General features: G+C 39.0%; 1 protein-coding gene across 5 annotated transcripts in view; it reads left to right on the forward strand.

Annotated features, from left to right (window-relative positions):
* The window catches only part of CDK14 (cyclin dependent kinase 14), a 635,411-nt gene that overhangs the window by 377,815 nt on the left and 241,725 nt on the right, over nucleotides 1–15,871 (forward strand). For all 5 annotated transcript variants that reach the window (XM_066239829.1, XM_066239828.1, XM_066239831.1 and 2 more), the window contains one exon: nucleotides 10,177–10,297. In XM_066239829.1, coding sequence (XP_066095926.1) covers nucleotides 10,177–10,297 — 121 coding nt within the window. The remainder of the gene's footprint in view (nucleotides 1–10,176; nucleotides 10,298–15,871) is intronic.

The following is a 15,871-nucleotide window of genomic DNA, read 5'->3' on the forward strand; positions in this document are numbered from 1 at the left end:
CGCGGCCCGCCCGCCGAACAATTTTTTGCAGCCCGCAGACTAATCCACAAACTACAGTTTCTGGTCGTTTTGTGACACTGAGAAGTGTTGCGTAACAGTTGCTTTTTGTAGACCTAGTGCGGCCCGCCGAACGGCTGTGATCTTGCTCTGCGGCCCACATGCTGAGTTGAGTTTGAGACCCCTGCATTAGAGGAATCACTATATATGGCAACTAACATTACAAAATGTATTTCTTAAATAAAACTTGAAAATTGAATTACTTCTTTGATCTAAAAGCTACAAAATGGATGTTGTGGTAACAGACATGAAAACAACATTAATCTTTTTTTTTTTTTTTAAATTTTTTTTTTAATTTATTTATTCATTTTAGAGAGGAGAGGGAGAGACAGAGACAGAGAGAGAGGAGAGACAGAGAGAGAGAAGGGGGGGAGGAGCTGGAAGCATCGACTCCCATATGTGCCTTGACCAGGCAGGCAAGCCCAGGGTTTTGAACCGGCGACCTCAGCATTTCCAGGTCAACGCTTTATCCATTGCGCCGCCATAGGTCAGGCAACAACATTAATCTTGTTTTACATCTTCATCAGAGCTCTCGAGTAACCAGGTACCTAGTCAATGAGCAGTAATAGCTTGAAAGGAATTGTTTTTCTGAGAAGTAGATGTAAACAGTGGGCTTAAAGCATCAATAAACCATGTTGTAAAGAGATGGGCTCTCACCTGACCAGGTGGTGGTGCAGTGGATAGAGCAGGGGTCCCCAAACTTTTTACACAGGGGGCCAGTTCACTGTCCTTCAGACCGTTGGAGGGCCAGACTATAAAAAAAAACTATGAACAAATCCCTATGTACACTGCACATATCTTATTTTAAAGTAAAAAAACAAAACGGGAACAAATACAATATTTAAAATAAAGAACAAGTAAATTTAAATCAACAAACTAACCAGTATTTCAATGGGAACTATGCTCCTCTCACTGACCACCAATGAAAGAGGTGCCCCTTCTAGAAGTGCGGCGGGATCGGATAAATGGCCTCAGGGGGCCGCATGTGGCCCGCAGGCCGTAGTTTGGGGACCCCTGGGATAGAGCATCAGACTGGGATGCGGAGGACCCAGGTTCGAGACCCCGAGGTCTTCAGCTAGAGCGCGGGCTCATCTGGTTTGAGCAAAGCTCACCAGCTTGGACCCAAGGTCACTGGCTCAAGCAAGGGGTTACTCGCTCTGCTAAAGGCCCACGGACAAGGCACATATGAGAAAGCAATCAATGAATAACTGAGGTGTTGCAATGAAAAGCTAATGATTAATGCTTCTCATCTCTCTCCATTCCTGTCTGTCCCTATCTATCCTTCTCTCTGACTTTCTCTCTGTCTCTGTAAAAAAATAAAAAGAGATGTGCTCTTATTCAGATTTTGTTGTTCCATTTATGGAGCACAGAGTAGATTTAATATAATCCTTAAGGACCCTAGGATTTTTGGGATGGTATGTGAATATTGGCTTCACATTAAAATCATCAGTTGTATTAACCCCTAGTAAGGCAGTCAACCTGTCCTATGAAGCTTTGAAGCCAAGCCTTAACTTCTCTCTAGCTATGAAAATCCTAGATGGCACCTTCTTCCCATATGGGGCTGTTTTGTCTACATTGAAACTCTGTTTTTAGTTGGATCTTGTGGATAACTTGCTGCAGCTTCTCCATCAGCACTTGCTACTTCACCTTGCACTTATCTGTTATGAAGACAGCTCTTTTCTTAAGCCTCATGAACCAACTTCTGCTGGCTTCACACTTTTCTTCTGTAGCTTTCTCACCTCTCTCAGCCTTCCTAGAACTGAAGAGAGTTAGAGCCTTGTTCTGAATTAGGCTTTGGCTTAAGAGAATGTTGTGGCTGGTTTGATCTTCCTTCCAGACCACTAAAAATGTTCTCCAATAAGGCTGCTTTGCTTTCTTATCACTCATATGTTCACTGAAGTAGCACTTTTAATTTCCTTCAAGAACTTTTGCATATACAACTTGGCTAACTGTTTGGAACAAGAGGCCTCGCTTGTAGCCTGGCTCAGCTTTTGACATGCCTTCCTCGCTGAACTTAATTAGATCTCACATTTGATTTGAAGTGAGAGGCATGTGACTCTTTCTTTCACTTGAACACTTAGAGGTTATTTTAGGACTATTGATTGGCCTGATTTCAATATTGTTCTATCTCAGGGAATAGGGAGCCCGCAGGGAAAGGAGAGAGATAAAGAAATAGTGGTCTATGGAGTAGTCAGAACACACACAACATTAACAGTTAACTTCGCTATGTGGGTGAGGTTTGTAGTGCCCCCAAATAATTACAAAAGTAACAGTAACATAAAAAATAACTTATCATGGACCACCATAAGACATACATTACAGTAATGATGGAAAAGTTTGAAGCATTGTGAGAATTACCAAAATGTGACACAGAGTCATGAAGTGAGCAAATGCTGTTGAAAGTCATGTGACTAGACGTGCTCCATGCAGTGTTGCCACAGACCTTCAATTCGCACAAAACGCAGTATCTGCAAAGTGCAATACAATGAGATATGCTGGTAATTGGATGGGCTCTGAAGTTTCCTCGGTCTGACCTGTGGGTCAGCACACTTTTTTTTAAAGGGCCAGATACTATTTATTGTAGCATTATGGGTATGTCAGCTTCTAAACTCTACTGATTAGTACAAATGCAGCCACAGACAATTTGTGAGCTGTGTTCAAGCAAAATTCATTTACAAAGATAAGTTGGTGGCTTACAGGCCAGAGGTTGCTGACTTTGGTCTCAGCCCTGTTATACGCATAACATAAGCAAGAGAAGTTAAGTGACTTCATAAGGAGGCACAACTAACAGGTGTCTAACCCCTGTCAGGAATTTAGTTTTTTCTATCACAAGTCTTCTAATATGTAGCCTAATGCTCTGACAAAAAACAGCATATTCCTTATGTAATATTCAGCCAAAAAATTTAACCAATTGTCTCTATTATATCTGTTAGTTTAATTTAAAGCAATACTTACCAGAGAATTATATTGTTTTTATCTTCTATACAAAATAGAAAAAATAAAAATTTCCTATATATGAAATTTAATTAATTGAATATTTTTCTTATTTAGAATGTCTGCATTGAGATGTTGTTATCATTTCTGTTATTGAAAATGAAAAAAGATTTAAAAAAATCTGTGCCCTTTATGATAGCCAGAAATTAGGCATAATTTATTAATTTAAAAAACTCACAGATGATCAGATAAAATCAGAGCAAAATAGAATATTGTCTTACCATGTTTAAATGTTTCCTGGACTTAATTTTATTTTATTGGAATTGATTTTTAAAACTTTGCCTTATTTAATTGAAAGACTCTGAGCCTTGCCAATCAAAACATTTTTAAGGGGTTTTGTTATCCTGTGAGAGTAGCTTCTGATAGAGAAGAAGTCTGGAGAGAAAAAACAAACACTGTTTTATTTATAGTAAAGAAAAAAACCTAATTATAATCTCAAAAGAAATTTTTTCACTTTCAATTAGACCATGTTGTTAAATATAGAGTTGACTCTTGAACAGTTTGGGGCTGGGGGCACTGACCCCCTCACACAGTAGAAAGTCTGTGTATAACTTAGGACTCTTCAAACACTTACTAACTACTGATAGTTTACTGTTGACTGGAAGCTTTACTCGTAATGTAAGTAGTCAGGTAACATATTTTGTATGATTGTGTGTGTGTGTGTGTGTGTGTACACAGGATGGGGGCAAAAGTAGGTTTGCACTTGTTTGTGTGGAAAAATACAGTAATTAATCAATTATATGAGAATAAACTGTGTTTCACATACTCACAACTGCAAACCTACCTTTGCCTGTGTAGATAATCTTACAATGAAGTAAGCTAGAGAGAAAATAAAGTGTTATTAAGAAAAATCATAAGAAAAATATATTTATAGTAGTTATTGAAAAAGAAAACTATGTATAGGTGGACACACACAGTTCATACCGTGCTTTTCATTGACCAGCTGTCCCTGAAATGCCCACATTCCCTGCTTCCAAGTGACGACAAAGAGGAGGCAGGGGGGTTGGATTATATCCAACTTCCTTACTGCTTATCGGGGAAGACTGCACTTTAAGTCTTTTTATTTATTATTCACATTAAAGAGTGTTCTAATTAAACTTTAATTTTCAACAAATGTAGATGATTTATTGTCTAGAATGTATTTTGAAATTGATAACTATTTGCCATGGACAGACATGAGGCTAGTTTAACAATCTAGTAAGAGATGATGAGGAAAGAGGGAAATTATAAATTAAAATCCGTTGGCATTTGTAATTTTGTAAGTGGAGGAGCCTATAATGAGACAGGACTTCTGGCTTTGCTGAATGGGCCAATGGCGGCGGTCGGTGGTGATTACAGAGTACTGGAGAGGGTGGTGCTGCTGGGGCGCTCTGGACAGGAGAAGTGTGTGAGATGGCCATGGAACATCTAAGTGGCTGGGTTTTAGGTAGAAATGTACAGATTGAGAAGAAGATTAATTAATTCTAGAGATACTGTATTTGAGATCATCAGCGTGTAGATAGCAACTAGAGCCACAGGGTTAAATAAGATCATCCAAGAAAACTTGTCAAGTGCAAGTTGGAAAGAGGTTAAAGTCAGACCTCAGGAAAACATCAGAAAGAAAAGTGTTTTTTTGTTTTGTTAGGTTTGGTGGTGGTTTATTGATACACTCCAAAAGCAGCAATAAAGGCTTTTCAAACAGCTTTAGCACAGCCTAAGATACTGAATTTTGTAGGAGGGAGAGAACTCTATTAAAAATTGGTATGAAAAAAGAAATTCCTGGCTAGTTCCCAGGACTGTGGAGTGGGGAAGAAATACAAAAGCTTCTTCTGCCCTTCTCCAGGGAGCGACGCATGGAGTAGAGAAGTCTCTCCCTTTGTAGTCTCAGTGCCAGGTGGTAAATCATTACCCTAATAATTCATGGCTGTTTGGATTCTTGTTTGAAAAGCAGAGCCCCTGGCCTGGACATATTGATTTTGTGTTTAACTAAGAATGCAACCCTCTTTTTCTGACTGTTTAGTTTGGGGAATGAGGTATGTTGAGAGAGAGGTGTGGGAGCTGCTCTAATAAAAGAACAAAACCACTGACAAGCACAAAACAGGGGGCCATCCTATGGAAAGACTGAAGATGCTCCTTTATATCTTATTTTAGTTAACTTTTACAAGTTCATTTAGCTTATGCCTTTATTCCACTTAATTAGAAAGAAACAAGTCAATGTTGCCAGTTCTTTTCCAATCCCTTAGTCAAAGCAGAAACATGGGCATTGTTATTCTTGAGCCCCTATTCTAAGTTTAGTGATTGTCTCCATAGAGTTTGAGAGATTGCTCAAAGCCTCCAAGCAATTTTACCACCTGCAAAAAAGGTGCATTGGAATTTGAAAGAATGATTAGATATGCATGGGATATAAAATCTAATGTATCATATATCTGTGTACAGCCAAAATAACTTTTATTATTTTGGGGACCTAAAATAGTTTCCTAGCAAACTGCATTTACTCTTGGACTCATGGCATAGTCCCTGTGTTAACAATGGACATGGGGCCCTGGCTGGTTGGCTCAGCAGTAGAGCATTGGCCCAGTGTGTGGAAGTCCTGGGTTCAATTCCTGGCCAGGGCACACAGGAGAAAGCGCCCATCTACTTCTTCACCCTCCTCCCCCTCCTTTCTCTCTATCTCTCTCTTCCCCTCCCGCAGCCAAGGCTCCATTGGAGCAAAGTTGGCCTGGATGCTGAGGACGGCTCCATGGCCTCTGCCTCAGGCACTAGAATGGCTCTGGTTGCAGCAGAGCAACGCCCCAGATGGGCAGAGCATCACCCTCTGGTGGGCATGCCGGGTGGATCCCATTTGGGCGCATGCAGGAATCTGTTTGTTTTTCTGCTGTCCCCCACTTCTCACTTTGGAAAAACACAAATAAAAATAAACAAAATTAAACCAATGGAGATGGCTGTAAGGACTTGTGATTGGGTTTTGTTGAGTGCCTGCAGAACATCCTTGTACCTGTGTCTGCTGAGGAATTGGATTAGACCCAGATCTAAAGCCCATGGACAAGTAGAAACTAGAGGTAAAAACTTGTGAGAAATCACCTATCCACAACAGTTAAAACATGGCATTAGCCACAGTTACCGTCAGTATATACATTTGAGAAAGCCCTGATTTGAATACATAACCCTAGAACATACCAGCATGTAGGAGAAGATCCCAGAAGGAGACCAAGTCACTCCTGTTAACTCTTCTGTATCCGAGAAGTCAGGAAGTAGACTAAAGAGAAGAGGAGTGCTCAACAGTGTCCACTGTAGCTGAAAAAACTATTAAAATAAGGTCTGGAGAGTCTCCACTGGTTGCTGCTGAATGACTAGTCAGCTTAGGGCAAATGTTGGAATCACTGCCATGTGATTTATTCTGTGTTCTTCAAGAGGGTAGAACCAGGCTCAGGGTGGCAGCAGATGTTGGGTAATCCTCTGAGAGATAGATGAAAAGTAATTCCTTCATTTGATAAGAGGTCAATTATATAAAACTCAACAATTCTATTTTAGTGTTTTTGATTAGTTAGAAACAGTAACATCTTAAAGTTGGATACCCTGAATTGTTACGCAAGCCACTTTAGATGCCTATTGCAACATGACCCTGTTCACACCCACACACTGAGCCAAAGCAGCAGCGTGCCAGTAACCTGTGCTCATCTGGTTAGCATTTCACTTTGCTTTTTGACTTTTAATTCACACTAAACATTAATGCAAGAAGTTTTGATAATAACCCATGAACTTCATCCTTTTTAAAAGGTAGTGTGGCTCTCTTCCTGTAGTGTAACCATAGCAACTGACAAGGAACAGAGAAAGCAAGCTTTCACCCATGCTGTGCTAATTAATCCTGTCCTATGGTTTCCCTTCAGCTGGAGGATGCAGTCTAATAAATTTTGCATGAGTAAGCATGTTCTGATGCATGAGCTGTATAAATACATAGCAATATCTTTACAAAAATATTTATGTAAAGTACAGCTCTATGTTACTACTTCAAAGTATACTCTTTTTTCTTTTTTATCTTTTTTTGAGTCATTGTTGCAGTAATTTGCTGCCTCCTTGAAAAGTTTTAGGATTTATTTATTTTTTTAACTGAACAGAAATATTAGTAGGGTGAAAGCCTTTTTTTTTTATCAATATACAGGACGCTTTCCACGAGAAGCTGTTTTAATTGATTTTATTAAAGTGCAACAATGAGTTTCCTCAAGCAATGCAGAAGACTGTATCATAAAACTATACCATCCTTCAGTAAATACCTTTACATGCAAATTATTTTAAGAAACTGTCTTAATACATTGAAGGATTAGATTTGGAAACCTCATTTTCACTTTTAATTTAGGAAGTTCTGTGGCCCACATGAATGGAATTTGGGCACTTCTTGACGTAAACATGTGGGAAAGGGGCAGATAATGTAGACAAAACCTCTTTTATTTATATTTTTCAACCATATTTAACCAGTTTTTTAAACTTAGAGTGAATATAATTGACCTGGAATCACATATAATTATTTAGATTTATACTGTTTCTAAGTTATTTTGAGGTCATGTTCTCCCTTTAAAACTGGGAATATCATAATTTTCTATAACCAGCCTGGTTTTCGGAGCTGTCAAAGAAAATATTAGATGTTTTCATTCTCCTATCCCTCTGACCTCACTTTCTGTCAACAGGGCCTCAGAAAAACCAAGGGAATCTGGTCTGAATGTTTCTGACATCCCATTTGATTTGACAATAGCATATGGAACTAGTCAGAACCAGTTTCAGGACTGGTGCTTAGTTCTTTGGTCTCTGTATAGAAACATGCTCTTTGGAGGAACTAAACCTTTTGATGGAGTTACTAAATTATGGAAACACTACGACCCTGATTGGCCTATCAGTTGTTCAGTTTTGCCTGAGTTGAGGTAGGAAAAAACCTGGCAGAGAAAGGTGAAAGGGATTAAGAAGTGCAAATTGCCAGTTATAAAAAGTCCCAGGGATGTAAAGTACAATATGGAGAATATAGCCAGTAATAGTGTAATAATGATGCATAGTGTCACATGGGTACCAGACTCATCAGGGCGATCATTTTAGAAGATATGTAAATGTCTAATTACTATAAATTAAAAAGGGAAAGAAAAGAAGTAGAGGTTGTTTTAGAAATCTGTTATTAAAAAAAATAATTATTCTAGGTCCTGGCCAGTTGGCTCAGTGGTAGAGCGTGGGCCCAGCGTGTGGAAGTCCCAGGTTTGATCCCCGGTCAGGGCACCCAGGAGAAGCGCCCATCTGCTTCTCCACCCTTCTTCTTTCTTTCTATCTCTCTTTCCCTCCTGCAGCCAAGGCTCCATTGGAGCAAAGTTGGCCCGGGTGCTGAGGATGGCTCCATGGCTGAGACGCTAGGATGGCTCTGATTGCAATGGAGCAACGGCCCAGATGGGCAGAGCATCGCCACCTAGTGGGCTTGTTGGGTAGTGGATTCTGGTTGGGTGCATGCGGGAGTGTCTCTCTGCCTCCTTGCTTTTCACTTCAGAAAAATACAAAAAAATAATAATAGTAATTACTCTAGCCTGACCAGGTGGTGGTGAAATGGATAGTACATCAGCCTGGGATGCTGAGGACCCATGTTCAAAACACCAAGGTTGCTGGCCGGAGTGCAGGCTCACCAGCTTGAGCATAAGGTCACTGGCTTGAGCATGGGATCATAGATATGACCCCAGGGTCGCTAGCTTCAAAGTTTGCTGGCTTGAAGCCAAAGGTCACTGGCTTGAGCAAGGGGTCACTGGCTCAGCTGGAGCCCCCCAGTCAAGGCACATATGAGAAAGCAATCAAAGAACAACTGAGATGCTGCAACAAAGAATTGATGCTTCTCAACTCTCTCCCTTTCTGTCTGTCCCTATCTGTCCCTCTCTCCATCTCACTAATAATAATAATAATAATAATAATAATTACTCTATGTGCAAAAAAGATGGGGACTACATATGTGTATGCATGTTTATAATCTATACGTTTTAATATAAAATACTTATAAGCATTAAAGAATTTATAATAGAACATTGTATTACAAAATCTGCATTGTAGAAAAATTCAGTTACTGTAACCACAGCTCAATTAATTAGAAATTCTTCATCTTACCAGCTATCCTATTAATTTTAACATTTACATGGAGTATACTAAAGGGTATAGCAAGTGTTTAACAAGTAGAAAAAAAGTCATGTTTCTAAGTACTACATAAAAATTTAAATATGTAGAACATGAAAATGAATTTGTTATGGTTAAATATTATAAAAATGTAATGTGTGCTTTGAGCATCACAGTGTAAGTAATACTTTTCACTTGTCACTAATGAACACACTCAGCTGGAAAGCAGATGTTTTTCTTTTAAAAATAATATCTTCAGATTTTTTGATTTTTAAAGGAATCATAGTCATTGTAGAAAACTTGGAAACATGTATTTTCGGTCATTCTTTTTTCTCTGCATAAGTATTTGCGGTTCTGAAGTCAGGCTGCATGTACATTATCACTTAACCTATTATTGTGACTAGTTTTCCAGTTTTAAAAAACTTTTTCGAAAGCAGTATAATTTACTTCACTATTTCTTTGTAATTATTTACTGAAGTAGTTTTCAGATGGGCTTCCTGAATAGCATTTCCTAGTGAATGTTTGACAGAATGCTGAAACCGAAGTTTGGTAAACATCCTTTGAGAAAACTGTCATTCCCGCTTCCTTCAGATTCCAAATGCACTTGAAGAAACTGAAGGGCTCTGAGAAGTCTCACTGTATGGAGTCCTGTTTAACTTTTTAAGCCATCTTTTCTAACAATTATTTGAACTTGGAAGGCTTTCTAATGATATTATTTATATGTTTCAGAACTAGAGCTCCATGAAACATTCTTTGGAAAGTCCATAAGATTTCTGATTGTTGATGAATCATTTGTTTACTTTCCTGGGATTTTATTAGATTCATGATGCTTTATTAGGAATATAAATGAATCATTAGCATGTGTCTGAAACAGGTAGACCTCTCCTGTAACCTTGACATTAAATTCATGATTCTGTATTACAATGCTACATTTGACCTTTTAAAACTGAATGTTCAAACTTGAATTCCCTTGTTCCAATAACGCCTATTTAACTTCTTTATGTCTCCTGTAACCCGCAGGTCTTGCAAGAGCAAAGTCGGTCCCTAGCCACACATACTCCAATGAAGTGGTTACCTTATGGTACAGACCTCCAGATGTCCTCCTGGGTTCAACAGAATATTCCACCTGCCTTGACATGTGGTGAGAAATGGAAGCTTTTCTCTAGCTAATCTATCTCTAGTGCTTGGTCTGGGCCAAGCCTAGACAAACATCCTAATAGTTTGAATGAAGATTAATGGTGGAGGAGTATTTGCCTGTGTGTGGCAGTGATGCTGGATTTTTTTAAAGACATGATTGAGAATATTCCCTAATCAGAGGCTGCCTTGCAGATGGGGTCCAGTAGTGATTCTTGATGGGCAGGGGCAGAGATATTTTTCTGTCAGTATGGTGATTTTTCTCCCTAAAGGTCTTACTTTGTGGTTTTATTTTATAACAAGGACATATATTCATATCTTCAAATAGCAAACATGTTTAAATTTACAACAAAGCTCAGATAAGTGTTCTGAAATTTTTGGTGTAACTGTCAGGCATTAAATTTAGTGCAGTCTACTTCTGAAAACTATTGATACCCATTATCCAAAATGAAATAAAGCTACTCTTTTAAAGGATCACAATAAGTTTAATTTCAATAGAATCACAGTGTCATACGATGGTATAACAAAACTTAAAAATCTATCATAATAGGAGGCCCAAAGACTGATGAGATTTAATGCATAATTATTATTAATGATAAAATACAATGAGTTTCCAGTCCACTGGGATTTGAATCAAAAATCAAATAAGGGAATAATTTTTAGCACTCAGAAAAGGCTTACTAGATACTGTTGAAAATGTCTTTTATTAATAGAAAAATCTCTTTCTAGATTTACAAATGTGTTTAAAGCAAAAAAATTTACATAGTACATGGTTATTTTATAGCAGGAGTCATCTTCCATGAATGACTGTTTACAGAATTCAGTTACATGTTCATATAATGTTTATGTCCTCAATAAAATTTGAGCACGTGTTGTTTATCTTCCTGCCATGTACTTACTTCACAGTTTTGCCCTCAGTTATCTTGGCTTTTAGTAACTTAGGCTAGGATAAAGTCTGGCTTCTTCCCTGATGTTTTTGATTCAAATATTTTATGGTGAGAAAATAAGCTCCTTGTGATGTAGGGCACAGTGTAGATTTTCTTAATTTAGGTTCTAGAAAATCCCCTCGGAATGGGGTTTCGGGATCTTTGAAACCCCTGAAGTTCTATTCAGTATTGTACACATGGACAATTTATTTTACGGGGTGTGGATCTGTAGCTTTCAATAGAGTTATAAAAGGATCTGCGTCATCAAACAGCCTATGAGCCATCGGCGTAAATTTTGTAACGCCTTACAATAAATCTAATGCCATTGTAATGTACATTCCAAAACACCGAGAATAAAGGGGACCATCTGTCATTGAGGAGCTGAGCTCATCTATTTTATTCATCCCACTTCCTGGCTTTTTTGTTTGTTTTAGAAATATTTTTACACAGATTCCCCCCCCTCCACACCCCAAGATTAGGCAAGGGCTTGGTCAAAATAGATATTTTGATCATTAGTGGTAATTGAGGGAAAAATTGGAAATAAAAGTCAAAGAATGCATCAAGATATCAGTTACTAGCTTTCTAATTCCCTTCCTCCTTCCTGACTTATCGTTGAGAGTAAGCTATGCAAATAATCATTACTTTTATTCTTGAGTTCTGGAGAGGTTTTCTCTGTTTTTTGAGTATGGAAATTCTGGGTTGCCTTTCAGTGAGGTCAGCTAAGGATTCTGCTGATAGAACAGAGTTTGGAAATATTTGTGGCTTGGAGCCAGTTTAGTCTCAGTGGTTGGCGGGTGAGTTACAACTCTACCCTCATTATTGGGAGAAGCTGTTCTTTTTATTCACTATTGGCTGATTTTTTCCCCCAAACCTTTAAGGGTGCTGTTTCAAGTACAAAGAGCCACATGGATTGTGACTTGCTAATATGTCGGTGCTTGATCATTTCCAGTCCCTGCCCCCCGCCGCTCCAGCTCCCATTTTTCCTTTCGTATGTGTGCATGTGTCCGTGTGTTGGTTCTCTTGCGGAAGAAAGCTTGAATGCCTTCTGCCCATGTGCTTTAAACAGAGACATAATGAAGCATAAGAAAGAGATTGCTATTTAAGTGGAAGGGGGGAAAACTGATACCAAATAGGAGACCCCAAATGCCCTTTTGTCTGCATGCACCATTATCCATTGGCAAAAACAGTCGATATGTTATGTTTGAGCCGTTGCCTGTGCTTCTTGGCTCTTCATTTCCAAGCCCTAAAATGTGAGTTATGTCTGTGCTCTCTCTGCCTGTCATTCCGAATCTGATTTAATTCCAAGCCATTTTCTAAAAGCCATTTTGTTATTATCTTATAAGTCAGGTAAAATGTATGTATTTTTCCAGTTAGAGAGGAGTTCACAGGGCCAGTGCATAATCAATGACATTGATGCTGGCTATGTGAAGACCTAGAAATGGGACGATAATTGAATCATGGCTCAGCTGCACCAAGGAGAAGTGCAAATATTACCCTATGGACAATAGCAGGGAGGCAGGTGGCAATGGCTGCAGGCTGTTTTTACAGTTCATTTGCCATCCTGGGGCAGTAGGGTAGTAACTAAAACCTAATGATCCCTACACAGTGTTACATTTTCCAGTTTTCTGTTTAAATAGCCACAGGCAATAGAAATATTAATGAAGACACATGAGCATTAACATTGGCAAGTGATGGAAATCTGAGCGCACGCGTTATGATTTGCTGCTCAAGGTCCCCAGCCCCGTGGTGGGTATGGATATGTGGGACGATTTGAGCACTCATCAAGAAAGATAGTGTTTGATAATTTTGTCTCCCTCTGAGAAGGAGGCTTTAAGCAGAGGAATCAACTTGGATATTGTCTCGTGTGTAACTTCTCTTAATTCTTGGATTTTATAACTCTTTCAGATTCGAGGTACTGGACATCATCTTTAAGCTCCTAAACCAAAAAGGCTTACCAAGTGCTGAAAACCATGTTAGGAGAAGTGCAGATGTGGAAAGCAGCTTATCTGTGTGGGTAGCTTTGCCCTCATCAGGGAGTTCTGTTCTAGCTGTGGAGGGAATTGCTCCAAATAGGTTTTATACCCCTTTATAGAAATTCACAAATAGGTTTCGAGTGGCATTTGTTTTCTAAAGCGGTAGGTCACTTGGAATTATTTTAAGGGGTTAATTTTTAACAGAAGGTGATTAAGCTATCTGTAGCTAATAAAGAATTATCTCATCAAGATCAGAGTGGTTTTTGGGGGGCCACAATATTTATTAGCTTGGTATCAATTACAGTGCTCCCCACATTGGTGTGTGAAGAATGATAGCATGTCAACCTCTTCCTTTCATTATCTGTTTAAAAGCTAATTAACATATTAACTATGCTTGTCAAAATGTGGGGCAAAATCATTTATAAATAAGCCTGTCAAATGTAATGAGATTGCATATTAAATCACCCTTTCTCTATTACATCTCTGACTTAAGATAAAAATTAATTTAACACTGTAGCAGCTGGGTGGTTAGAAAAAATTTCCATATCAGTCTTGATATATAGAAAAATGTCTGCCTCAAAATTGTTTTTGCATATATCAGAAAAGAAATGGCCTATTTATTGAGTTTTATAAGGCCATTTAGCATTGGTTTTTATTAAATAAACCTAATCATCATGCATATTGACAACACATAGAGCTGTCTTCCTTCTTAATGGTCTCTTGAACCACGGAAATTTATGTAATAAAATAAAAGTTTTGAGGACTCAGGTTTGTTTACCAGTGTTTTAAGAGAGAGATTCATAGGTGAATCCTACTATAGTCCCCATCCTGAAAATAAATTTGTTTTATATGAAGTCCTGTCTTGAGTAATTGAGTAAGAGTAGTATTAATAATTGAGTCTTAATAATAGTAATAATAGTAACCATGATAGGTATTTTTATTGAACTCAAACTGTATTCTGAACTCTGGTGCGTGTAGATTCCTTACCCACTGTACCGTCGTGCAGCGGAAGAAACAGCACTCGGGAAACCAAGCAGGGTGGTAGGTAAGGTCCTACGGTCAGTGAGGACAGTCAGCATTCAGACTCGCTGCTGACCCGCTCCAGAGCCTGTTCCTTAACAACATACTACATATCCTCTTAAAATACTCTCTAAGAAATTGGGTTTTCTTTTGCTAGTAGAGTTATTCCAAAACACAAATACAGTGAAGTTCCTGCTTTTGAATATAAATTATGCTCTGTCATGTTGAGTCCTTTGTGTGTGTCGGGCGTGGCTTTCACTCTCACTCAACAACCCGGAGGACCGCCTTGTTCCCTCTCATTCATATTCTGTGTTATATAGTTTTATTCCAGGAGGATTTTCTTTAAGATAAATTTAAGACATGAGTCACTGGATTGAATACATTTTATAGGACTAGTAAATATCTAGGCTGGCATGTGTCTTCCCAACTCCTAACCATGACTCAGTTACCACTTCTACTAAAACGAATGAGTTCACTTAAAAAATGCTGGTAAGGGCCCTGACCGGTTGGCTCAGTGGTAGAGCGTCGGCCTGGCGTGCAGAAGTCCCGGGTTCGATTCCCGGCCAGGGCACACAGGAGAAGCGCCCATCTGCTTCTCCACCCCTCCCCCTCTCCTTCCTCTCTGTCTCTCTCTTCCCCTCCCGCAGCCAAGGCTCCATTGGAGCAAAGATGGCCCGGGCGCTGGGGATGGCTCCTTGGCTTCTGCCCCCGGCACTAGAGTGGCTCTGGTTGCAGCAGAGCGATGCCCTGGAGGGGCAGAGCATCGCCCCCTGGTGGGCGGTCTGGGTGGATCCCGGTCGGGCGCATGCGGGAGTCTATCTGACTGTCTCTCCCCGTTTCTAGCTTCTGAAAAATACAAAAAAAAAAAGAAAAAAAATGCTGGTAAGAATGAGAATTTCAGTTCACAGGCTACCTAAATTCATCTGCGAACACGGTTTACACATTTATTATTTATCAATTATATATTATTTATTAATTATATAATTAATCCAGTCTTAAGACCAAGGAGGATTTGAATTAGTCACTGTCAAAAGTAACAACTCTTTAAGAGCTCCGGAGAACTGCTCAAGTAATACGTGATCCAGGTGAGTTGTCAGAGTATCACTGACATGAAAGAGAAATAACAAGAGAACAAGTGACAGTCAGAGGGGCCTGCAGGTGGGTGAAAGCTGAGCTTGTGTGGCAGCCATGATTTCTGAATCCACTCCTACTATTTAAGTTCCTTAACATTAGGATGCTCAAATAGCGAATCATTCCAGATTACTTTTGGGAATTAATAATAATTCTGTCAGAACAATAGATATAAAACATGGATTTAACTGTGACATGTGGCCATCTTTCTCATAAAGCACTAGAGCATTAATTCATTAAATACTGTAGTAATCAGAAGAGACCTCATGCATATGAATGCTTAATTCACACCAAAGGACCACTGGCTGAAGACTCAGATTTCTTGTAGAAAACTTCTATACATTGATTTTTTTTTTTAATAATTTTATTTTTAATGGGGCGACATCAATAAATCAGGATACATATATTCAAAGATAACAACTCCAGGTTATCTTGTCGTTCACTTATGTTGCATACCCATCACCCAAAGTCAGATTGTCCTCTGTCACCTTCTATCTAGTTTTCTTTGTGCCCCTCCCCCTTTCCCTCTCC

Source organism: Saccopteryx bilineata, chromosome 7 (genome assembly GCF_036850765.1).
Source record: "Saccopteryx bilineata isolate mSacBil1 chromosome 7, mSacBil1_pri_phased_curated, whole genome shotgun sequence".
Taxonomy (NCBI): domain Eukaryota; kingdom Metazoa; phylum Chordata; class Mammalia; order Chiroptera; family Emballonuridae; genus Saccopteryx; species Saccopteryx bilineata.